Raw genomic sequence first — 27,735 nt, 5'->3', positions numbered from 1 at the left:
AAAGAGAGATATAAGAGACATACACGGTCGAGTCACGAACAAAAAGGACGAGGAACTCGAGAAGCGAAGAAGAACGTACTACATCAATTGTTATTGTTATAATTATAATTATTATTATTATTATTAATTATTATATATAATTAATATTATTATTATATCATCACTGTTTGTATTACAAGTATAATTATTACAAAATATCTCTGAATTAGTAAGATTTCAAACGAGATTATATATATATATATATATATATATATATATATATATATATACGCTAAAGAAAAAAAAAATAAGAAAAACAGGAAAAAAAAGAAAAAAAAATTCAAGTATCTTGAATGTAAGAAGTAGCGCGCGGCCATACGATAATTCACTTTATATTTCTACATTAATAATATTTAAAATACACATAATAACTTTAGTGAGAGACGGAAGTTTTCCATTCCGGATGAATAAATAAATGAAAATAAAATAATAAAGGTATATATATACGTATATACACGTACATATATATATATACATATATATATATATATATATATATATATATATATATATATATATTGATAAAACTTTGAAAAAAATGAGAAATAAAAGGTATGACGTATGTCTGTATACATGTGTACAATAGCCTATAATTTTTCATGTTGTTGTACGAATTTTTAAGTTTATATTAAAATATTTTGTGCATTCATAAAAAAAAAATATCAATACTCGTCTCGTAATGAGTCTTCATGCCTTACCTCCGTATTCCATCTTAGATTACGTGGTTTATAGTACTTTAGGTTTGAAAATATTCTAATACTCATTCCATTTTTCCATGATAGTTATTTATTTTTCAGCATAATGTTTCAATATAGAATTTGTTCTTGGAATTCATCGATGAAGATCGTAAGGTTCAAGAAGGTTCGTTTATATAAAAAAAAAATGCGAAGAGCAAATTTATATCAATAACCTTTATTTACTGCTACATGCAAAATGCTACAACTTATACGTTGCATATATAAATATGCCTTTTACGATAAAACCTATAACACTTTCCTAGTTTTCTTTTGTCCCACGATTAGAACGATACACCGAGTAAATCGAACGAATCATCTCTTGGGAGTAATCAAAAACTCCTTTTATTCACTTTTACTTTTATTATTTATTTTTTTCTTTATCATTTATTTCTAAAAAACAATTGAAATCCCCAAAGTCTCTCTCTCATTTTTGTTTCCTCTACCCCTCTCTCATATATAATCGTATATCTGACGATAACTTGCATCATCTTCATCAAAGGGGATACTCAATGAATATACGAAGCTTATTTAAAGAAAAAAAAGGAGTATGAGTGTGACATTACTTTTGAATAAACATATATATATATATATATATATATATATATATATATATGTTTATAATATATATATATATATATATATATATATATCTATATGTTTATAATATATATATATATATATATATATATATATATGTTTATAATATATATAATAAACAATAAACGTGTAAATATAAGTGTACAATGACTTTGTTTCTATGGCTATTTACACGATCGTCGTGTCGTAAGTTAATTGAATGAGTAGAATCCGACGATGATGATTATTGACCAAAGTTGATAGCCGGAAAGATAGTCTGTGAAAGTACATATACACATACATATATGAGCGAACGATCGATCGAAAGAGCGAGCGAACAAAACAGTAAGTTTTCTCGATAAAAAGGATTGTGTAGTTGCTATTACAATATTAATAATGATATCCAAGAGAAGGAAGAGTCGCCAGTTAACGTTCTCGAATGAACATTATATATGTTCAAACGTGTTTCATTAATCAGAGACAACATTGAAGAAGAAAGGAAGGCTCGTAATAAAAAAAATCAATGCTATCTGGATTCACGAATTGATTGGAAATGTGGATTAGTCCGTAGCTTCGTGAAATTTAAAGTAATGAATCTTCATAGCTCTATTGTTAGGATACTTGATATTGCAACGAGGACAGGTCGCATTAACGGCACCTTCGACAACATAAGTGGTAAGATCAGTTTCCCTATGAAAATTACTGTTGTTATCAGGTTCATAAGCTGTTCCATGTACAGAGAGCATATGATTAGCTATCTCTTCTCTGCTCCAAACGTGACGATTGCAGAGTTTGCAGCAGAGAATCATTGCTTTGTGCGGCAAACTTTCAGTCTTTAGAGACTGCGATTGAGCCGAATACGTAGGGTTACAGCTGCCTGTGGTGCAACGACTTTTTGGATTGTTTCTATGCTTTACGGAGAAGTGTTGTCTCAAATTTGACAATGCCGAGAACTGTTTACCGCATAAATTGCACGAAACTCGACCATCAGCGCTTGGTATGGGAACGCACTCATTTGTTGATATTTTACCGATCACTTTTATTACTCTTGGTTTGTGGATCAGTTGTTTGTGTTTATATAAAACACTCATGTTCGGAAATATCTTCTTACACAAATGACAAGTAACCGGTTTCTTACCGGCATTGGTTAAATTTAAAGTAAATTCCTTCGCAGCATCTTCTTCTAATTCAAAAACTGTTTTCTTTGATTTGTATTCCTCGCTGGAAATTCGTCGAGTACTACTATTCTGTGCTTGATTAGACCGTAATGAAGCCTGTAAGTCACTGTGGAAAGACATTCTATGTCGTTGCAATGATTGATTGCTACTGAAGATTTTTCGACAAATGTTGCAGAAGAATTGAGCGTTCTTTCTACCGAGTGATTGAAACTTCATCGAAGCTACCGTGTTTGCTTTGTGAAGCTTTTTGTGTTTTGTCAAGACTTTCTTAGAACTGTAATGTTTGCCGCATATATCACAAGGGAAAGTTTGCTTTTGTAAGTCGCTCAATATCGGATTCGCTTTATGCCAATCCATATGTGTTTTTAAACTCTTCTGATCAGGAAAAATATTGGTACATAACTGACATTGAAGTTCGTCACCTGAAAAACTTTTCTCTGGTTTGTTACGAGCACAATGGACATCCCACAGATGTTTTCTCAATTCAACTACATCTTCGAATTTGCCATCGCATACTTGACACTGGTAATTGTTCTGTGGCTTCGTAGGTGGTGGATTAGGAAAAGATTTTCTTGCTCTAGCTGGACGTTCAGGCGATGTAACAACTAAACTACGGACGCTGCCCTCAGTAGGAGAGAGCGAAGTTGCAGTTTTAATCTCATTGTTCAAGAAGGATCGAGTATACAAACGCGAATTTGCTCGGTTGTGCCAGCCTCGATGAATCTTTAACGAGGCTTCCTCTAAAAAGACTTTACCACAAATATCACACTCTTGATTACCAGATTTATCTCCGTGAGCACTCCTACAATGGAGATCCAAATTAGCTTTGAAAGTAAATGTTTTAGGACACTGACGACACATCAGCATGACTTTCGTTTTGTGATCAAGTCTCGCATGACGTTCGTAAAGCTCTTTAGTTTTGAAGGATAATGAGCAACGTATACAAGTAAAACGTGCTTTGCTGTCCTTGTGAATATTCCTAAAGTGTCTTCTCAGATTCGGATAATTGGAGAATATCTTTCCGCATATGTTACATTCGTTTCTTCGTTCGCCAGAATCTGAGATCGCACTTGCATTAATAGAATTCATTCCTTGTGAATTATCGTCGAGTCGTTCATATTCAACGCAAGAACTATTGGCGTTTCTTTCTTGTGGATCTTCGATACCATGATCTTTCATATGAATTTCTAAAGCACCAGCGCTGCTAAACATACTACGGCAAATAACGCACGAATATATCTTTACTTTTAGATGAAGGTTTTTATGTTCAGCCAATTTAGCTCTCGTAGTAAAATCCTGATCACAAAGATTACAAACATATCGTTGACTGTCGACGCTTCGTCTCGATACCGTAGCTTCCTCGTTGTCACTCCACGATTTTAAAGGACTCTGTCCACGATGAGGCGACATAATTTGATTACTAGCAACCGGCCGATGATGTTGATCCACGTTCATCAGCCGATGCTTCTCGTAATGCGTCAGATAATCACTCGGTGATCTGAATTTAGCGTTACATTCGAAACAAACGAATTCTTTCTTCTTATGATCGATAGTGATATGATTATGAAATTTTTTAAAGACAAGATAAGTCATACCACAATGAATACATCTGTAACAAGTTCTTACTTCCGGTGATAACCTGATACAGATTACACGATGCTTTAACAGATTAGGTTTGTATCTGTAAATCATGCCACATAAATCACAGGCGTGGTTATGCGCTGGATCGCCATTCTTGTAAGGTCCAAAAATGACCCTATTCATCTGAGATGTTTTCGGCAATATTTCTTTCTTCGGGCACGGCAAAGGTGCCATAGGTTGTAACTTGGGCGGAGATCTCATTGGTGACATCATTTCTTCGTATTGTTTATCCGAATGTTTTGATAAATGACTTAATAATTCCTTTCTGTTTGGCATCGGTCGTAAACACATGTTACAAGTGAAATACTTTTCGTCTCCTTCTTTAGGTATAACTAACGCGATTTTCATAGCACACTCGAAGGATGCACTGCAGTGTAATTTGTACATAGAACGATCAGAAAATTCCGTTAAACATGCGATACAAGTGTATGGTCTTAAGTCTGGCATATGTTGACGAATATGAGAAAGCGTATTTCTTCTATCGATAAAAGTTTGCTGACACGAGTAACACGAGAATGTCTTCAGTTGGCTGATTATATTTTGTTGTACCTCCGTCAATGGTGCATCGTTCTCCATACTCGTTAATTCGTCTTCCACATCTTCAATCGATTCTTCTTCATCAACAGACATCGACTTAGATAACTCTTTATTTTCGCATTCGTCACTATGAAATCTTTGCATGTGTCTTATATATGTGTACTTAGAATGTAAATTTATTTGACAATGAGTACACTTTTGTTTATAAACCCGAGTACCTCGGAAATGTGTATGAGGACCACGTTTCATCTTCTTTCTACTGCTTGGAGTAGCTGCATTTGATTTTTGAGTCGAGTCAGCTTCCATAATTCTGTCTTCTTTACTAGCGATCGCCATTGGATTCAATAGTAATTCATTATCAGTGACTGATTCTATTTCTATTGTACAATCAGTATCATAATCATCTTCTGGTTCAGTTTTTATCGATACACCATAAAAATGTTTATCCAGTTTATGCTCCTCCCTGTCTGCATTCTTCGATGGAATTGGCTGAAAAGCTTTAGATTCTTTATCTTTACGTGTCTTGTCAATTTGTACTTCTGTCCGAGCTTCATCTTTAGAATAAAGTTTACTCCCAGATTTTACATGATTAATGACACACTGAAATGAACATTGAAAAGAAATTGAGAGGAATATTTTACATGACAGAATTTTTTTGTATTTGAACTTACAGAGCTTGATTCATTGTTGGATTCAGATATTTTAGCGTTATCTTCGCAGTAATCTATATCCATAGGTTCCTCTTTTATATTTACAACCTGTTTAATAAAAAAATAATTTCGCATTAAAAATATTTTCCTCCAATATCATCAAATCAAAGAATAACTATAATTATACCACTGGGTTTGCCTGTGGATGAGTTTCCAGCCATTTCTGTAATTTGTCCTGAGAACGAAAACAAGTTTCCTTGTAGCTGTACCACTGATTTACATTGTTTACACATGATGAACATATCAATGTAGATACTTTGTCGGTAGACAAAATCTGAAACAAAATACAAATATATGTTAGGAATATATTTTATTTCGATTAAGTAATCTTTATATAAATTATCTTGACATGTTCTCTTACAAAATCAGATACAGAAAAAATGTATCACTCATTTGTAAACTTTGAACAAAAAGAAAAAAGCAACATATGAATACACTATACCAAAGAAGAACCATGGGGCATCAATGTGTTTTTCATTTCACTAATAATTCTATAAAAAAGCGCTACCCAGTTTTTAAGAAACTATTGTATTATCGTAAACATTTAATCACGATTCACAAGATAAAAAGCATTATTAAGTGGTTCTTACATCGCCCGCCGTGAACATAACCTCCAAATGAGATAAACCAAATTCGTTCGACGTACAACGTCGCACATTATAATTCGCCAACATAAAATCGATCTCATCAATATTTAAACGCGCGATAAAAAGTAAAACGAACCTGAAGTGATAGGCATGCCTGTATTTTAGTAACGAGTGGCACACCAGCAGAGGAATCTTGTGCCCCGAAGATTGACGATTTTGGTTCTTCAACAGATAGACACAATCTGCACACGTTTTCAACGTTTGATAGTTCAACGATGTCGTCCATCGTGGACGGCAAAATTTCTTGGTGCTTTTTGAAGCACCACTCGAACCGCCACGAATCCGTCTCCTCCTTAGGGCCAGGTTAGGGACGCAGAGTTTTGTTTGTAAGTCGACATTTGAATATGGAATCGAGCGGTCCCTTTCAAAGCGTTCCTTCCATTTACTAGGAAGAACCAGTCAGAACGCTTTCAATACCATCGTGATGATGTGCAATACGAGTATGATATGGCAGTGCTGCCATCTGAAGTAAAAATATAAATTAATAGATTAAAACTTGTTACACGTCGAACTATTTTTGACGTACCCATAGTAAGAAAAAAATAGCATACGATTATTTTGAAAAGAGAAAATGTATTTGTTATATAAAAAGAAAAATAAAACCAATATTTGTAATTTTGTGATCATTCTTTATTCTTCGACCTTACATTATCATACATTGTTTGTTATCTTTTGTACACGTTTAACATACACTTTGTATATTTACAATTTATATATATACCTATTACCAATTTATATATATAACTTATATGATGCACATTTCTTTTGTCCAGATACAACATGCTCGTATTCAACGATGGATTTATCATAAAATTAATAAAAACGAGATCAATAAAATTATTCGTATATTTAACTTGTTAAAAAAATATTTAAAAAATCTTAATCATCATCTATACTATTCGTTTGAGCAAATGTCCGTGTTTAAAAATCACCAAAATTTGAAAAAATAATATTCAAGGTGGTATCAAAAATTTCTTATTGAAAAATGATATTATAAGCTCGTTAATCGTTCTGTTAACTATTTGGATCATAAATGCATCGAAATTTTTCGAAAAGTATACTACATTCTATGTGTTTCTAGTAATGGTCAACGTACGATGTCTCAAAATTGTAGATAATTTTTACAAATTTTCATCTCAGCATAACTTCTTTATAAATAATAAATTATGTTTAAATCAACGATCGTCGATCGAAAAAACAATATCTAACAAAACGAATACAACTTATTCACTTCTTTTTTGTTTCTAATCATTTTGTGCGATTAACGACAAAATTTTCTATTATATCAAAATTTTGCAACGAATTGTGTCAAGTCCGGTCATTCCTTGTAATTTTTTTCTTTTTTCTTTTTTTTGAAGAAATTAGATTTTAGCTTGTAATGATTTTGCTTGATTATCTTATCTTGATTTAATCTATATATAAATTCCAAATTACGCATCTTGACGAAATCTATCATCATTTCTATTTTTTTTCTTTCTTTTTAATTTCTATTTTTTGTTGTTGTTGCTTTTTTTAATTCATAAATGAAATGAAAATCAAAATAAATTTCATTACTTTTTTATGTGCTCATAGTCCGTTGTGTTCGAATTAATGAAAATACCATATCACAATTCAACAGCCAACCAGTTCCGGTTTCCATTCCATCGTTCCGCCAATCCAAACGATTAAAAAGATTTACGAGCGAGGGTCTATAATTATGCCGCGATCAAGTTTAGGTTGTCAAACAATTAGAATTGAAGCAAGAACTTCGTTTTGATTGTTGACGTACATAATCCTGTACATTGAATTTCGTATCGTCTGGGTCACTGCTCTTTCTAGCTTTCAATTCTCTACAAAATCGATAGAAACATTTTTATCTAGACTAATACATTTTTACATTTTTATTTGGATTAACAGATTCTAATCGATGAATTAAAAAATTAAAAAGAGTCGTTAATTGAAGAATTAAAAAAAAAGAAAAAAAAAGAATTTATCTATTTTTATCTAATTATTTATCTCTTCCTTATATAAAAACAGAGTAGGTACATACCTAGCTACCGCGAGAAATGCCAATTCGACGTTGAGTCCGGTCTTGGCGGAGGTTTCCATGAAAGGAACTTTGTACTCTTGCGCCAATCGTTCGCCGTCTTCTGTCTTGACCATTCGTTCCTGTCCACAATCGGATTTGTTGCCTGTAATTCGATCCAGTAAACAGTGCGGAGCAGAATATTTAGATTGATGGAATGATGGTAAAATCTGATTAATCATTATAACTGAGATACATTTGTTAGCTTACGATCTTAACCCTCTATAACGTCATATAACTTTGAAGTTAAACACTTACGTATCTATTTTTTTATTTTATTTTATTTTATCGTCACAAATTAGTTGTTACTTCATATCCAAATATATTTTGAAATGCTTTTAAAATATAAGTTGTAATTATTAAAGTATAATTACATTAATAACAAATAAAAGTATAACTTACATTATTTCACATTACATAATTTTCTTGTAGATAGAAAAAAAATTATATTACAGAGAGTTAACGAATAATAATTCTCAACTCCATTTATAATAATAATAATGATTGTGATGATGATAATAATAAAAATAATAATCATAAAGAATTACCGAGCAACATGATAACAACGTCCTCATTGGCATGTTCCCGGATCTCGCTGAGCCAGGCTCTGATATTATCAAAGCTCGTCTTGTTGGTTACGTCGTACAGCAATAGAAGAGCTGAAAGAAGTCACAAACGTGCTACGTTTATCAACAAAGGCGATAAATAGCTAGGAGAGATCTTTTTTTTGCTTTAACCTCACCGTAAAGGGACGATTTTTTTACGAAATAACAAGGACAATAACAATAATTGCAATAGTACCATGAGCGTCTCTGTAGTACGCGTGAGTCACGCTACGAAATCTTTCCTGTCCGGCGGTATCCCAAATCTGCAATTTCACTCTTGTTTCATCGACAGTAACGATCTTATTCTAAAACAGAAAATGAAATCGTTCATTATTACAATTCATTGTTCTAATTGTTTTTTCATTAAATTTGTCTAATGTACGAGCAACGCAATGAGGATCGCTTTCCCATCGATTTGAATTTTGTTTAAAAATGGAAAATATTGAAGATCGTCATAGGATACACAGGATGGAATCTACTTCTCACCCTGAAATCAATGCCGACGGTAGTTATGTAGTTTCCAGATAAGAAACGACCATCGCGAAAACGAGTAAGTAGGCAGGTCTTTCCGACTCCACTGTCGCCCAATAGCATAACCTGAAGTATATGAAGTATATGAATAGGATAAAATAAGAAATAAGAAAGAATTATTTCGATGAAAAGATAACGAAAAGGGAAAGAGTCGATTTTAGGATTGGTAAAGAAAAAATATATATATTGTACATATATATAATCATCCCTATAACATATCATTACAGTTGAATCAGTATAAAAAGAAAGTTTCTTTTCCAAATTTATTCCAGAATCATTATCGTTACCAAATGATATCCTTCTGCAATATTTTTTCATTTTACGGTAATTGCCACGTTCTCAATGGCATATAGATATTTAAGTATAACATGAAAAAATAGAAAGAAAGAATAAGAAAGGAGGACCTTGAAGAAGAAGTCAACTTGATCGGGTGTGGCTTGCTGAGCGGTCGAGTCGAGGTTGTCGAAGCGACGGCTCGGAGGGCCCAACGGATCCTGGGTCCTGAGAGAGGCGGACGAGAATCTCGATGTGTCGGCGGTGGGGACCACCTGGACTGGGTCCCATGTATCACTGGTGGGAGTAGTCGAGCTGCTCCAATCGGTCGGCTCGCTCGTGCCACAACGTGAACTAAACTTGTTACGTTTTGTCACGTTACGCACGCTTTCCTCCACGGTACTCATGGACCCCTGTTACCGGAAGCACCAATTTGCTCTTCTTCTTCTCAGCCACTCCTTGCCGTCGTCGTCCTCGTTGTCTTCCTTGTTCTCCTCTTACTCCTCTTGATCGTCTTGATCTTCCTCGTTGTCTCGTGCCTTTGCTTTACTCTTGCTTTTCTTCGACTTTCTTCTCTCCTTCTCTTGCTTTTCTTCGACTTTCTTCTCTCCTTCTCTTGCTTTCTCTCTTCTCTCCTTCTCTTGCTTTCTCTCTTCTCTCTCTCTCTCTCTCTCTCTTTCTTTTTCTCTCTCTCTCTCTCTCTCTCTCTCTCTCTCTCGTTCACTCTCTTTGTACCTCCTGCCACACAACCTAAGGGTCATTCAACTCCAGACGTAATCGGGACCCGTTCTACCGAGAACGAGCTTCTTCGTATTTCTCTCCTCGTACTTCTTCTCCTTTTCTTTTTTCTCCTTTTCTTTTTTCTCTTGCTACAAACTGCGACTCCCTAACAGACAAAGACCGACCGAGTGAAAGTTCCTTCAAAGATATTACCGAAACCATAAGATTTTTGGGTGCTTACAGTAAGATCTTTCAGTTTACTATTGTTGAATATCTATTTTTTCTTTTCTTTTCTTTTTTCTATTTCTTTCTATCTAAGATCACGTGTTAATAGTTTTTCATTTTAATATCAAATACCTTTCCCAAACTGTTGAGTAACCTTTTCAATCATATAACATAAAAACCTTGATAAAGTGTTGTGATAAATATTGAATATTTTTTTGTTATGTCTCTTTTTTGATAATGAGATGAATAATGAGAGGTTCGTGCGAAAAATATTTCAAAGTTCCATCACAAAGTTGGATCGACTCGAAACAGCATTGATATAAAGCTGAATCAATTCAACCTACTGCTTTGGATTGACTTATATTACACCTGTCGTTCATAAGAGACCCTTTAGTGCTTAGCATAAATAAAGCTTCTTAAGGGATGGTAAACGGGTATGATCCGATTGGTGGCGCCATTCATAATATTACCTCGAACAGAATGTATCTGTATGACGTATGAATAAAATGAAATGAAATGAAATGAAATAGACTAAGTGATTTCTAAGCATGAATTACGAACTTATATTTTCATCGAAAAAAGTTATTGTGAGATGAAATCTTTTATTATAATTTAATAACAAAAAAGATTTATAATAATTTAACTTTTCTCACGCGTTAAAATAAGAAAAAATATTTCTATTAGATATGATATAAAAAAGAAAAATTATTAGAGTTCTTTAATTTCATAGTAAAAAGTGTATAACAAAGTGATAGCATTATTTTTCTATCGTACTAATTTTGTATCCATCAACGAAGTTTACCACATTTAATTGTATGAACATGATACAAATAATACATTAATATTCTTTTATCCTTGGTTTCTTTAAAGGCATCACACACACAAACACAAATTGTAATAAAATTCTCTATTCGTTATTAGTTTACCAAGTTGTATGCTTTTATAAAAAACAGAAAAATATAAATTCTCATCCCGCTCTCTCCCTCTCTCCTCCCCTCTTCTAAGGTTTCAATATTTTTCACACTCAGAGTAACTATGACTGCAGTTGCGAAAGTTTCATCGATTCAACGAGATCTCCCATTGAAGGAGTTCGATCGTCAGAATCTCGGCAAACTTGTAGAGTATCATCATTGTGTGAGAAACTATGAACGGGGAAGAAGGAGCGCGCGCGCGGGGGAAAGCTGCTTATATGTGGGGATACAAAGCCACACATTTTGCTGCTACTAGTAACTAATGTTATATCGTATTTAGTAAGAGACAGGAGGGGGAGGGAACCTCTTTTAGATGTAGAAAGACCCCAAGCAGGAGGGAGGAAGGGGAATAGGGAAGTTCAGAAATGAAGAGGGGGTGAATTATAAAAACTTACCCAAGAATGAGTTTTACCTCTGCTACTAATAAATAAATATAATATATATATTGCATAAAAACCCCTTTCCCCCACTCTACACAAATATAGATTACACAAATTTCCGTTTTACTTACAAATAAACAGAGATTTATCCGTATACAAGCAGAAGAAGAAAGAAAGAAAAAATCGTACCATAGAAGAAGGAGAAAGAGGGGAGAGAGAGAGATATAAACACGCGCGAACGGGATTCGAACCTGCGCCAGAACAGTGACGCGACGTAGAGCGAAGGATCCGTAGACTGGCACGCTAGACACTTCACTAAACGCATTTTCACATAACATATTTAAAATAGTAAATTTATACCATTTATAAAGATATTTAATATTTGTTGAAAATATATATGTATGTTCATGGACACGAAAACATCTATTTATACGATATCGTACGTAATTGGTCTTTTCATAGAACAATTTTATCAAATAGAATAACTATCGCGTTTATTTATCGCGCTGAAAATTTCGAGATGCGTTTGAACAAGTGTTACGTATCTTCAGTGTGCTCGCGCGAGTTACTTTAAATAGATCGACTCCGTTCAGACTACTTTCCATAACTTGTCCCTCGAATCTCTTCTTTCTCGTAGATTTCTTTGTCATCCATCTCGATTACTTATAACTAAAATTTTTCTGCAATTTTTAACTTGATACAATTAATAAGTTAATATTCTTTTTATCGGTTTTTTGCGGGATTAAAAATACAAGGAAGAATGATAAAAGAAGATTCTCTCTATTTTTTCTTTTTTTGAATCAAAACAACGAGAAATAGAATTATAAATCGAAAGAAAATCACGAAGCATAAATGAAATTGAAGGATTTTCTTTACAACGACACAGAGAAATGATATCTAGAGTGAAAAAACTTATCGTAAAAGCAGGAATTCCTCTCTCTCTCTCTCTCTCTCTCTCTCTCTCTCTCTCTCTCTCTCTCTCTTTCTGGCTTTTCTCTTTTCCCTCGTCTTTTTTAGATGCTCCTCTTCTTATTTCTTAGATTTTTACGAAGCTTATATCGAACTTCTTCACCAATGAAATTAACTCTTATCGCTATTATAGTTCCTTCAAAGATCGATTCTCTTTACCATGAACATCGCAAAAAGATTCCCTTCTTTTTCAATATCATCATGTTGTAATTGCCAAGTTCGGTATCATTTTATTATATAGGTGATACGCTATTTGAATAACATTTTTATTAATTAGTTTCACCTATATTATTTGTTCATTTTAAGAAAAAACCTTTTTTTCTTTTAATAAGTACAAGAGAGAAAAAGAAAGAGAAAAAGAGAGAAAGAAGAGAAGTCACGTGATCAACACAGAGTAAGAAAAAGAACCAATCGAATCGACGATGCGCGCGCATCTATATCGTCTTTTTTGAACGTCGCCTTTACGTCGATCATTTGCCCTCAGCGTCCATCTTCACAGCGGGAGATTTGCAAAGAAAAATTAGCAAAAGACCGATGAAATTGTATATTCAATAAATATTCGTTGCTTGTTTCTTCTTCGGTAAGATGCACGAAGATCAAAGAAAACTGAAATACCCGATATACGCAGACAAGACGCCATCTTTTCGGCCCAACAATTTTAACGAAACATCGTTCTTTACTTCAACGAATGGGAAAGTAATGCATTTTTTTCTTTTAGACTTTTTACAAGAGCCATATTGAATATTTAATGAGGTAATATATCCACTCTTAATAGGTTATTACGGATACAGACGCCATGTATCGAAAGATAAAATCGACATAAATTATAAAGTGTGTTGGATGCGACGTTTGCAGTATATATATCTGTATATATCTATATGTGTGTGGATGTGTATATATACGGATGTAATTGCATGACAAATGAACTCGATAAAAATAACATCATCTCACAATGACAAAAATGATCACACGATACATATATATACATATATGCATATCACATATACAAATGATACATATATATATATGCATATACACATTTATAAACGTGTCTAGTAGTAGGTACCTATTTCACAAGATTAATAACAGCTACAGTTGGAGTATCATTACTCTAGCTTTGATACGTATGTTCTTTCTCTTTCGTTCGTTTCTGTCGCGTTTCTCACGATGACACTTTTACGCGCATATATTATCTTCATAGTTGATTAAAGAGAGCGAAACGAAATGATATTTCTTTATTATATGCTAGATAAATTCTATTATAATTTCCATCATAAATTTGTTTGAGAAGTTTTGCGAATTCTATTATTGTCAAAGTTTCTCATTTTTCTTTTAAAACAATTTCATTTTAATTCCTTACGTTTTTTTCCTTCATATTTGATATATTTACAAATTAATTATCATTCAATTCATTACAAAAAAAATTATCATTCCTCGAACGTATAGGATTTGAAATATAAACGAAGGAAAGAAAAGGAAAAAAGAGAAGCAAATGAAAATTAATTAGAAATTCTTGAAATATCATAAAAACTTTGAAGAAACTTACCTACTCCAAAGACAAAAAACGACAAAGATTAATGTTACATCGACTTATTAAGAGAACTCGATTTTCAATAAAGTCGATAAAATCTTACCTAGTTTTTTCAGCGTGATCTTCGTATGTTTTGAAAATCTTAATAAAAGTTAATTTAAATAAGAAGAAGAAAAAGAAAAAACAGTTCTTTGATCTCTTCAACATACAATGTTCACACTATCTTACTCTCGCGATGTCTCTTCTAGTAACTACGATAAAGCTTTGGCACTGTCAAGCGATTCGAGGGATTTTACCCCCTAGTGGAGTACCACCTGAAGGCCGTGAAGAGGCGAATGAAGAGGAGGGAAGCTGTTGCACACAAGCACATCGGCAACATTCACGAACACACTTGTAGAAATTGTAGAGGAATATTGAGAGAAAGGTAGAGAGAGAGAGAGAGAGAGAGAGAAAGAGGGAGAGAGAAAGAGTCAGTACTCGCACCAACGTTGTGTTCGTGGCTACCAGGAGCCTTCAGCGTTTCTATGGTGACATGCTGAGTGTGCGCCTGTTCCTCGTTTGCGCCGGCGCGTTATTCTCTCTCTTTATCCCTTTCTCTCTCTCTCTCTCTCTCTCTCTCTTACATAAATATATACATTTGACGTGCTTTCATCTTCTCATGGCAACAGGTTTTGGACTGGCCCGGAAGAGTAAAATCACCCGTAGGGAAAGCACTAAAAAGCAGCCTAGAACAAAAGAGAAACCATACGTGCGAATCGATATCGATCTCGTTCGAAACTCCCGCCAGTTCTTAGAAGGAACCTTAAAAAAATTGCCCGGGAAACAATCGTTTCTAGGACAAATTATTGTTGATAAGATAAGTTTAATAAGGTATACATTTAGATAGAAATTCTATAATCTGTATTATATTTCTGATATGTTTTAAAAATAGACATTAGGAAAATCCGCTCAATTTTTAAAGAAAAAATCATTATAAATAGAAAATTTGTATTAAAACAGATATGTTTAGATAAAACTTCGAGATCTAAATATCTTAATGGATATATATTGTATATTCGATTCGTTTCATGAATAGAAGCTATAAGAAAAGTTTATTGGATCAGTTTTTACAGAATATTTAAATAACTTTTAATAAAAATCGTTATATATAATATACTTTTTTGTTGAAATAGAACTTCTACTATCTAAATATCCCAATATAAGCATATATTGTATCTTTGATTCGTTTCAGAGACATATACCATCTAAAAAATTCATTCAAAGGCATAGTTCTCTCAGTATATACATACCTATAATATATAAATAATTGTTAGTAAACTTATTTCTACTAAAACATATACATAAATAAAATTTCTGTAATATAAACATCTTAGTACGTGTATATTATATCTATGATTAATTTCAAAGGCATATATCATTCTAAAAATCCACTCAATCAGTTTTCTCTTCCTATAATATCTATACGTATGTACGTACTTATATAAGTTATCGAGAGGAATTATCGAGAGGAGTTTGTTTCTCAAGGAGTATCGGTTTAATCTCGTTGTCCTCTCGTTACAATCATTCGTCGATCGATCTTCTTTCTCAAGAAAAAAGAGGAAAGAACACTTGTCATCGGACCTTGTAGATCTTATACGCGATTTGTATAAAAGTAGCCGAATACCTCAGTTGCATACAGATACGTAAAATATTTTGTATTTATGAAAACTAAAAACAGGAGATGATTCCTCTGTCCCATAGGAATTCCGTGGAAAACTGACGAATTCGAAAAGAAAAGATCCGCTCATTGAGAATACATACATATATGAATAAAGAAGAACTTATGTGCAATGCATTATGCTTATTGGATGATGTGAGTATAAATATTAGTTGTGTATAAGGAATGTCGAAGATCGAATAAGCAGAACGGAGAGGAGAATGTAAAAAGAAATGAGTCAGAGGAAAGAAGAGAGAGAGAGAGAGAGAGAGAGAGAGAGAGAGAAAAAGAGAAAGAGAGAGAGAAATACGAGTTCGTGAATCCGCTAGCACACGTAGGTACGAGCAAAAAGTTCAAAACGCGATATCTCCTGCTTTTAAAGATCTCCTCATTGAGACTCGATCTTCTTTTTCGAATAGATTTCCTACCGATCATCCCGTTTGTTTTCATCATTAAAATTCTATATACGTTTGTAACGTTTATTTTTTTTTAATGACTTTTTCCATCAACATTTAGTATTCCTTTTCTGTGAAGAATTGTTCATTCGAAATGTTCTTCTAATTAATTAAACGATAATTGAATGAGTGTTTAGAAAAAGAGCATTTCTTACAAATTTTTTGAAAGGAGATTTTGAACATTATACTTTATATTTATAGGTTTATATTTTATATTTATTTTTATAAGTTTATACTTTATATTTTATATTTACACGTTATAAAATTTTATACCATGTTATCCTAATATTATTAATATTATTAAGATAATATAGTTCATATTCTTAATGCATTCATTAAAAAAAAAATTATTTTTATTCTTTCTGAAAAATTGATACATACCAGTATCGAAAATAACGATTTTTACACACAATTTTGTATTTGCGATTATCAAACTACTTTCTCATTATTGGATTATTATATATTTTTCAAAGTGGAATAATGGCTTATATTACATCAACTGTTTTTTTAATTGCTACAGTAAGCAATGAATTATTCTTACATTCTTTAGTAAATTTTATAAAACGTAATATATGTCCTTCTTCTAAACACCCATTCTATTACATATGGCTAGCTCTAAGATTATACATTTATCTATATAATGTGTTTAAAAAAATATATATAATATCTATATATAATAGTTCATCTGTGATAATAAAAAAAATACATTTTATCTATATATAGTATTATCATAATACGCTCTTTCTCTCTCTCTCTCTCTCTCTCTCTCTCTCTTTCTTTCTCTCTCTCTATTATATATTATATATTATTATATATTACATATTATATTATTATATGTATATTATATATATTATATAATATACATATATTATCTATATATAGGATGCCGTATTGATACTTCAAAATAGACTTTCTTAAGACTCTAACTGTTGAAGACAGTATATCAAGACATTATACCACATGCATTTTCTACGACCCAACATACTCTAGAAAATCGATAGTTAAATGCTTGTTCTAGTCCTTCATTTGATTGTCGCTATATGGTTTCATTAAACAAGATTTTAAAGGGAAGAAATCATCGGCAATAAAAATATATGGCACTTTTTCTATCGATGTAGTAATACCATTAATGATAATGTTCGTTTAATTTGTTTTTGAAACCTGAATTCTTAAAAATTCCGTCATCGGAAATTCTGATGACATAACAAATTTTTTCTGTGTCTTTTCAGCTGTGGTGTTGAAGTTCTCTATATTGTCGGAGTAACTGCCACAGCTTTCTTCATAGTCGAGTTCTATGAATATTATATTTCGATTAACTTTTATAATGTTCAACACTTCTTTTCATACAACATTATGAGAGTGACATGGATTCTTTGATGATAACAAGATTTTCAAATTGCTTAATCTTTCGACTTAGAGAAAAGGCAACGTACAGCATTCCATGTTTGCTCTTCTTCGTGTTGTGTTCTTTTTATTAAAGTTGAAATTTCAATGTTTTGTAAAGCATCCAACAGATGTCTTTTAAAGTTAAATAAATTTTAACAAAAATTATGTCTATCGCTGATACAGCCATAGGAAGTTCAGTGAATTTGGTTGTCTATCGCAGAGACAGTCGTATGAAATTCAGCGAATATCGTAGCGCCATTACTATTTACGCGTACATTATTGTTGCCCATGATAATTACACTGTATAATGACAAAATCATTTATATTTTATTTGATTATTTAACCCCCTATATGAACTTTCCCGAATTCGAGATCTATCTAAATCGCTTTCTTGCATCCGAAAATACTAGATTCATTTCAATACATCAAAATCCTTACATTTTCAAGATAAAATTGACCATATACATATATAATATATACAATATTATGATCTGATTTTTGACAATGTATCTAAGTATTTATTTGATATATATTTATGTATTAAAAGTCTCGAATAAAAATAAGAGAACGTTTCACGCGCGATTTAACAACACTTCCAATTATCTTATCAAGAATTTTGTGGATAAGAGAAAAAAAAGAAAGGAAGAAGAGAAATGAAATCACTTCGTTATACCCAAACATACTCGATTGCAAAGAATGGATCGAGTGATTTATTGTTTTTTCTATCTTCTTATTCCATAATTTACCGGTCGAATGAAAAAGCAAAGTGATATAGCTACACAAGTGCAGGGTAAGACAAATGTTTCCATACAAACGGTAGCACAAGTTTCAGTTACAAATACGTTATAATATACGTTTGATATATCCTTCCTGCAAGTCATAGCAAACGCGGAACAGCCAATCACGGAGAACATGTGATAGTACATGTCCTAGTATTTAGTTGTGAACTTCTTTGATTCTTTTCTTTATGTGATCGATATTTAGGAGTAATATTCTTTTGATATTTAACCATAGCTTTCAGTTGCTTTCACAGATAAAAATTCATAGGCATAAGATCTAATGACCTTGATAGCCACTCTACTACCCATGTTGACTGATCCAATGGCCAGAAAACTTACTGGAGCTCTACTTTATAACTTGTTCGTAATGTTACGTATGCATATGATTCAAATAGTAAAAATGCGCGTATGTTTCTGAGATAGTATTCTTGAACATAAATGTGTAATATTTGTAATCTGTAACATATACACTTTCAGTTGCACTGATTTACGTTTGACAAAATAATATATTGAAAAATATATATACTTCCTAAAAATATCGATTAAAAAAAAAGAAAATTAAATAAATAAATATATAAATATTATATGACATATATTGTTTGAAAAAATATTGTATTATATTTAATTACAATTTTATATTAATCCTTTCTTAAATTTAATTTTTAACTTTTTTATTAACTTTTATTAAATTTTTTAAGTTAACACAATATATAAATAAGCATCTTAAATACTAAAAACAAAATTACTATTTTTATTTACCTTAAAAAATTCCATATGTCGAATGAAATAACTGAAATTTTAAATGCAGTAAATGACGCGAAAAAGATCGGAAAGGTTTTGTTTTTTAATTAATGTATATTGTTAGAAAAACATATATACAAATATATAAACATTGAAAATAAAAAAATAATCGGTTCGTTTATTATAAAATCTTCTAATCCATTTTTGAAAAAATTGTATCTTTTTCTACGTTTATTTTTGGAGTTTACTACTTTTCTCAACTGTCATCACTAAAATTTATAGACTATTCCTTACATTGTATACAAAATAGCATGCACGCATTTGTGACTCACAAAGACATTCGTTCTGGAAATTTTCCGTTACTATTACTTGCTATTTACCATTTACGTATACGTAACTATTTCATGAATAGAGCTCCTGATCCAGCCATTGACGCACTTGCATACTAGTGAGGTGGTGTCCCGTCATGTTACTAGAATGCAAGGAAGTCATTTAGGATTTATATGAAGATCTGATCCTTCAAAACCAAATACATATGCATATTCAGGTTTCCATCAATGAAGAAATCCTATAAGTCCAGATCCCGCATTATAACATGATTTTCTCTAAAACTTGCATTTTGTTATTTGACATATAATGTAGATTTTCATCATTCCAAAATGCAAACAATAAAAAAACATGGATTTTTGTTCGTATGGAGATTTTTCCTTCATCCCGTGTGTATATATATTCACACCCAATATAGAAGTATATATTTATAATATATATATATATATATATATATATATATATATATAGTATATATACAATATATACACTCAACATAGAAGATATAAGTATCTAGAATATTGAAAAGAAAGATATGTATATATGTATGTCTATGTGTGTTAAAATTCTTATTGTTCAAATATCAGATTATTCGAATGATTCGAAATTCGAGTAGAAATCTGAATCTGAGTGTTTAGATACTTGGATTTAAATTTAAGTATTGAGTATATACGGGCTCATGTACGTGCACATTCAACGGATTCATGTACGATCTTATGTAATGGACTAATATACGGGCTCATATATGAGCTTGTGTAACAGACTAATGTAGAAACTCATGTACAGGCTCATGTAGGGGCTCATGTAATAAGTTCATCTACAGGGTTATATAATGGACTCATGTACGGGCTCATGTAACAGACTTTTGTAATGGGCTAATGTAATGGATTTTTGAAACGGGCCTATGTAAGAGTTCATGTAACAGGCTAATGTAATGGACTCATATAACGATTCATATATAAATTCATGTAATGGATTCATGTAAGTCTTCGTTTAACGTGTCCCTGTAACGGGTTGGTAACAGTAACCTCGAAGACTCTTGGTGATCAAATGTTTAATGACAATATATCATTACGTATTAAATATTACGTATTATATATCATAAAATATTAGAAAAAATCCAGGATTATTGGCCATAAATGAGCAATACTCTGTTTTCTACTAATACAAATAAAATCAATACGTAAACATACTTGAAATTGATTAACATTTTATCCAATAATTGCTATACTGAGATTCTACACAATAAACTACCAATATCAAATCTATTACACAGAAAAATGAAAGAATAAGAACCTATTCTTTTAATAGATGAAATAGAAAACAAGTGCGCACCTTTTCTGCGCACCGATATCGATGTATTTATCAAGGGGCCCGCCAATATCACCCCGACATATCGATGTTCCTCTTAATAATGTCGTCCTGCCAACTTCGTTGCATCCTGACCATAATATTGTATGTATAATATGAGTATCATCGATTCGTCATCGATACCGACACCAATTTTATCAATACGTGTACACTCGTTCTTACAGATACTAGATTGCAAATCATAAAATAATTTGAATATCCGAATTTAAATCAAGCATCGGGTATTATCAAGTAGCCAGATACTTGGATATGCCGGGTCATTTTAATCCACTTCTTAATCGTTACAATTTATACTGTCGTAGAGAACCTTTCATAGCGTGCTCAATCCTTGCTAAGACTAACTCAATGTGTCATTATATATATTAAAGCAATATATGTATCTATTATAGTGAAGCGGTCAATGCAGCAGTCGTATCAAAATGCTTCAACATTCGTTGAACGAGAGTTAAACAAATATTCGGATACATTACTCGGATATTAAAAATTCGAATATCCATAAATCTGAGCAATAGTGTGTGTGTATATGAATATATATCTTTTTCTTCAATATTCTTAAAAAAATCTTCAAATATTGTAAAAAGCAATTGGAAATATTACCTTAATTCGTAAATAATTGCAATTTTATTATAATAAATATTTTATTTATAAATCAACCCAGACACACACAATAATAATTTCCAGTTGAAATAATAATTTTTGCGAATTCAAAACAGACAAGATATTCCTAAAATATCTTGTAAAAATATGACAAACTAGAATTTAGAAAAGTTTTATTTAAATCTTCATATTTTGTATAGAGGTATGCATGGTATCATTATATCAACTCATTGTATAGCTCGTAATACTAAACATCGATCGAACGATCCTCATCGAAGATTTGTTACATATTTATATACATATGTACGTACAATGCATTTAGATGAGAAAGCGATCTTAAAAAGACTTTGCTCGCAGTAAACAAACTACACGATACTCAAGTGTGTCCAGTTAAACTCTACGTTACATACCGTGAAGCCAATACCAACGGTAGCCGCGAAGTTTCCTGGTTGAAAATTTCCAGTGTCAAACTGAACTAGTAATGATGTTTTACCTACTCCGCTGTCACCAAGAAGAATTGTCTGTAACGAATTAAAAATAATCATTATAATAATTAAAATTTATCAAATAATTGAAAAATAATTATACATAATATAATTAATTATTTGATACAAAAAGCGGATATTTTATTTTATACATATTCAAACACAAATGATAAAAGAAAATGATGGAATATTAGTATAGGAAGTAATTTATTTATTATATTATAAAGAATGTAAAGAATTTTGAAGGGAACAACTAAACGTTTTATAATAATATAAAAATTTGACCTTTTTAAAAACGTCGATATGATAAAAAATTTACATATAGATACATATATATATACCTATATGTGCATATATATATACCTATATATATACCTATATGTGCATATATATATACCTATATATATACCTATATGTGCATATATATATACCTATATATATACCTATATGTGCATATATATATATCTATATATATATATACCTATGTGTATGCATACACACACACACATAAACACATATATACACAGAGTGTAACAAAACTTCTCGACAAAGCTTCAGAAATGAATTTTTCATATATAAGAAAGAAAAATAGGTTCTATTAATATGGAACCAGAAATCCTTTATTTTCTTGTTTACATATGAGGAATGCATTCTTAAAGTTTTATCGCACAATTCTGTTATACGCTGTATATTTTTTTATATATATATAGGTATATATTCAAACGTAATTATATAATATTGGAAGTTGTAAAGACAAAAGAAAATAAAACAACATTGACAAAATCGAATTATTTCATCATATAGGGTGTTAACGATTTTGAAAAGAATATCTGAACATTTAATTCAATATGACATAAAAATAAAATCTTTCAGAAACGACGATATAATAAAAAATATGTATATATAAATAAAAATATGTATAAATAAAAATATATATATATATAAATATATATATATTTAAAAGTAATTATGAAATATTTGAAGCAACAAAGACAAGAGAAAATAATCAGATATCGATAGAGATTAATTATTATAATTACAGCGTCTGGACAATTTAATAGGAAACATCTGAATGTTCTTATTTAACATGATAATATAAAAATTGAATTTTGTTCAGATACAACAAAATGCAAGCTCGAAAATTTCGATCGTACCTACCAGCTCTCGTTCGAGTTTTTTTTTGGCTTCATGCTGTATTGGTTTTCATGCATGAACGCTCCTTATCGAAATTGATAAAATCGGTAATAGAACCAAGATTTTTTTTTCTCTTTCCTTTTAAGCTCGGTCATGTTGCCAAATCTATTTCAAAGCGATACCAGTTATTGCACTTATCTTTGATCAAAAATTAGTCTGATGTGCATCAATATCGATTCGTGAAAAATCTTCTCGAAAAAAATTTTGTTATTCTCTAAGGTGATTGTAACCAAACGTCATACCAATAAGTTGATGTTAGTTTAGAGGCGGAGAAACATAGTTCACTGCCCTCCTTTTGTCTTTTCACTCTCACTCTCGCTCTCGATATACGTCACTCTCGAACTTCATTACCTATGTCATGGTGTCGGAAAGAGATTCTCGTAATAAACGCAAATTTTCTTAATCCTTTATAACATCATGCAACTTTGAAATCACATATTTATATATATTAATATTTTTTTTAATCTTATCTTGTTTCTTCATCACAATTAGCTTATATCCCAAGTTAATATTTTCTATTTATAAGTTATACTCTCACTATACTATAATTATATTAATATAAATTTTGTTATAAATTTTGTATTACGTAATTTTTTTTACATACAATCAAGGGTTGTAGAAAGTTATAAATGGTGAACGCACTAATTGCCATAAGGAATCATCAAATTTCAAACTTATGTAAAATCCATTCAAAAATATAATAAACATGGGTTATCAAAAAAAAAAAATAAAGAAGGTGTATTAAAATGTATTAAAAAAAAAACTATAGCATTAGAATTTTTCTTTGTTTTTATTTTTTACAAAAAAGTTACAAAAGATATGACAATGGTTATATAAATTATTTTTTTTTATAAAACATAATAGCGATTAACATATTTATAAAATTAAAATATTAATAAAAATTGAAATAAAAATAATTTTCTTAACGATTATTCGATTTATTTATTAAATTTTCAATCCAAAGATCTACACCATCAGGGAAAAGTTTGCGTTCCTTAGTACACGTACGGAAATGGACGTAAATTACGCTGAACGTTTTCCCCGTCAATTAAGAAGGCTAAGTAATTACTATTAATGGGCAAACGTGTTTTCTACTTGGTTCGCGTTATATATAGCCAACCGAATACGGCGCCTTTGCTCGTAGTACCAGCTTTATATATCGTTGGTGAAAGCGAGGACTACTTTCGAGAGTATTTATATATGAGTATGTGTGTACGTTCTGCCGTATGAAAGATATCTACGTTCATTGCGATAGCTTTTGACTAGTTCGAACGATCATTTCGAGTTAATAACCTTTTCTAATTGCCAAATAACAAACGCTTTAATACATATATATGTATAAATAAATTTTATTATAATAATAATCGATCATCATTTTAACACAAGCAGATGGTAATAATCGTCGTACCTCATGGATTGTGCATATTTTCCGATTCAAAATTAAAGTCTCCTGCATTATCGACGAAGCTATCTATCTTATCGGTCGAGTATTAAGTTTCAATAAAGCGAATTATTTTTTTAACAAAAAAAAACAAAAATGATAACTTATCTAACTTCCTTTAGTTTGATTAGTACTATCGATATTTTAAGCAAAGGTAAAGAATAAAGTCGAGAGAGTGGGAAGTAAATACGTAGATCGGGAGCGGTCGGACGTTTAGCAGCATGTCAACATAACTAGAATAAACATCGCTATTCATCTTCTTACTCGATCGAACAATGATTACCAACCACTTATCCACTTATTTTTAATTATCCACTGTTGATTAACCTGCTAAATGCTTAACAAGTATAAACTAAGTTTCTGATTCTTTCATATATTAATAAATTGTTATTTTTAGAATCTTTCAAACATAAGGATTTCTGTATACTTAACCTCTGTGAAATAAGATTCATATAGCGAACATCAACGAATCAATTCGACGTCATTAATTAATTCACTTTGAAAAATAAATGGATGATCGATCGTAAAAATATTAATAACAAAAAATAAAATAATGAAAACAAATGTTTAAAAGATTAATTCATGTAGTATGTAAGTACATACATGCAACACCGACCTTGTGCGCAAAATCTTCCTCCTTCTCTTGGTCCCGCTTGAAGTTAGCTCTCGCTCTATCGAAGTCACCACTCGCGTGAAACGTCGTGCCATAGCTGTTACTCAAGACCTCGGCTGGTGGTTTGTAGTCACGATAACCGGTAGGGGAAGGAGTTGTAGCCGAACGTTGCTCTGTGACGACAGGAGTGAGTCTTCTCGAAGATCCATTTACTTCCATGTCAAAGACATCGTCGTCCACTGAGCCTTCACCGGTCATAACCTAGGCATTAATGATAAATTAGTTAAGTAATTAAAATATCCAATTAAAAATCATATTCAATTTAACTGAGTTTAAGTTTAAATCTTCTAGATATTCCAAATTTTAAGAATAAAAAATGAGATAAGAGATCGTACTACTCGGTTATTTTTATAAATTGTATTCATTAACTTATGCAATTTTTTTTTTAACAAAAATTATATAATGTGAAACTTATAATATAACATATACATCATAGATAATTATTCTATTTACACATATTTTATAATATATTATATTATAAATATTATATATTAATATATATATGTAGTATAGTATAGTATAATGAAATTATAGATATATATTATAGTATAGATAATATACTTATATAATTTTACTATTATACTGTTATATTCTACTTATATTAGTATAATTATATTATACTAAATATAACTTATCTTAGTAAACATTATAACTCATTATATAAACAATCTGTGATACATTAGTGACGAAAAGAAATTAAGATTTAGTAAATATGAGTATGTAACTTCAAAATTACATTATGGAAGATTAATAATTTTTCAAGAATAACATTCCTTTTAAATGTCCATAAAAGAAGTTGATTTAATAATTCTTAATACGATATTACAAAAAATGGACGTAGTATTCGATTCTAGATCTTATCGAATCGATTGATCTTATCGATCGATTGATATAGATTTTAATAAGAAATTATATTGAAGGCTACTTCAACTCCTCTAAATCCGCCTTTTCAACAATCTCAACCCTGATATACTCTCGCTTATGAAAATAAAACAATTATTTTCTTTTTATAATAAAAGAAAAATTCTTACCTCAAATTCTCGTAGATACTTGAAAGCAACGGCTCTCCTTACGAATGAGAATGAAAAGAGAGACTTTAAAACGGTCAAAGTAAATCGGTTTTTGCGTTGAACCTACGTCGTTATCCTTGTTCAATATCAATTTCATCAGCAAATTGCATACAATCATCCATACATAGTTGTAAGATCATTAGCGAAGAGATATCAAAACTGTTATATATTCATCAATCACAAGCGAATCAAAGGCGAACTTTGAACGCCTTTTTTCCGTCACTTTTATCACGTCACGTGACAATCACGAGACGATCACGATGTCACTTAACAGAAGGATTCTAACGATTGTTTGAAGCTTTTAACAGACAAAAGTAGATCAATAAACGTTCACGGAGTTTCTAAAGATAATTCGAAGCAACTAAATGCAAAGAAGGAGAATCACTTGGAAATCTGAAACTAGGACATCGCGTAGTAATCATCCACGTTCGCGCTATCCTCGACGGCGTACTAGTCTTTTCGTTGCGCTTACACCTCTGGATTACGTCATACGAGGCCAAACGCGTCACGAAGAGAGAAAAAGAGAGAGAACGAGAGAAGGAGAGAAAAAGAGAGAGAGAGAGGAGAGACGCGTGCGCGCATATGTCACCAGGAACGAGGCACGCGCTCTTTACTTTTATCGCCTTATGGCGATATCATCTTTGTTGATGTAGGTTCAGGAACATCTTCGACTTAACCTTGAACATTTTCACAATCTTTGCAACACTTCAATTAGATCAGATATATACATTTTTATTTAATATTGATCGATCATTCAACTTTTCACATTGAAAGATCTAACCAAGATGAAGATCGAACGATCTAAAGTATGTCTTATCAATTAGCAAGCACCTTTTAGAGTTCCCTCGATAGAATGTCGTCGGACGATCGATTGGCTTGCTCCTCGTTACGTCATGGAACAAGACAACCGAGAGTCAGTGGAGAAGTTGGAAGGATGTAGGCGAGGAGTTGAGAGGGAGAAATCGATTAGAGAGAAAAGCACATGTATTTTCTCGAGTAAATGTCAAGAATTTTTTCTTCTTCTCCTTTAAAAAGCAACCTCTATGTTTTCGTCGTTCTTCCTAAATGTTGAGGTCAACAGATTATTTTGACAAACTTTCAGATGTCGAACTTGCTCAAATAAAAAAAAAAGAGAAAGAGAGAAAAAAAAAAAGAGAAGGAAATCTTTTGAATGGAATATCATTT

The 27,735-nt window shown here is 31.5% G+C and overlaps 2 protein-coding genes across 5 annotated transcripts; both read right to left on the bottom strand.

The window, feature by feature from the left end:
• Window positions 1-1,503: 1,503 nt before the first annotated feature.
• LOC118450295 (uncharacterized) lies at window positions 1,504-6,493 on the bottom strand. The gene is made up of 4 exons (XM_035885962.2): window positions 6,142-6,493; window positions 5,546-5,692; window positions 5,380-5,466; window positions 1,504-5,308 (listed from the first exon to the last, which is right to left on the bottom strand). Exons 1-4 carry the CDS (start codon window positions 6,289-6,291, stop codon window positions 1,913-1,915), a joined length of 3,780 nt encoding a protein of 1,259 aa, XP_035741855.2. The 5' UTR covers window positions 6,292-6,493; the 3' UTR covers window positions 1,504-1,912.
• A 199-nt stretch (window positions 6,494-6,692) lies between these two features.
• On the bottom strand, window positions 6,693-27,308 carry LOC118450297 (ras-related protein Rab-37). Of its 4 annotated transcripts, XM_035885972.2 has the most exons (7): window positions 26,512-27,308; window positions 25,424-25,681; window positions 22,098-22,208; window positions 8,932-9,040; window positions 8,679-8,789; window positions 8,095-8,236; window positions 6,693-7,894 (listed from the first exon to the last, which is right to left on the bottom strand). In XM_035885972.2, the coding sequence occupies exons 2-7, from the start codon at window positions 25,676-25,678 to the stop codon at window positions 7,777-7,779; spliced, it is 846 nt and encodes a 281-aa protein (XP_035741865.1). In that variant the 5' UTR covers window positions 25,679-25,681; window positions 26,512-27,308; the 3' UTR covers window positions 6,693-7,776. The 4 variants fall into 4 exon arrangements, with proteins under 4 accessions (XP_035741865.1, XP_085521017.1, XP_035741864.2 ...); XM_085664891.1 differs by lacking the exon at window positions 26,512-27,308 and having other exon boundaries at window positions 25,411-25,659; XM_035885971.2 differs by lacking the exons at window positions 22,098-22,208; window positions 25,424-25,681; window positions 26,512-27,308 and adding exons at window positions 9,222-9,332; window positions 9,671-11,062.
• Between the last annotated feature and the right edge of the window lie 427 nt (window positions 27,309-27,735).

The sequence above is a fragment of the Vespa mandarinia genome, chromosome 2, assembly GCF_050613455.1.
Source record: "Vespa mandarinia isolate Hongniang chromosome 2, ASM5061345v1, whole genome shotgun sequence".
NCBI classification, from domain to species: Eukaryota; Metazoa; Arthropoda; class Insecta; order Hymenoptera; family Vespidae; genus Vespa; species Vespa mandarinia.
This window is presented reverse-complemented; position numbering and strand designations above follow the sequence as displayed.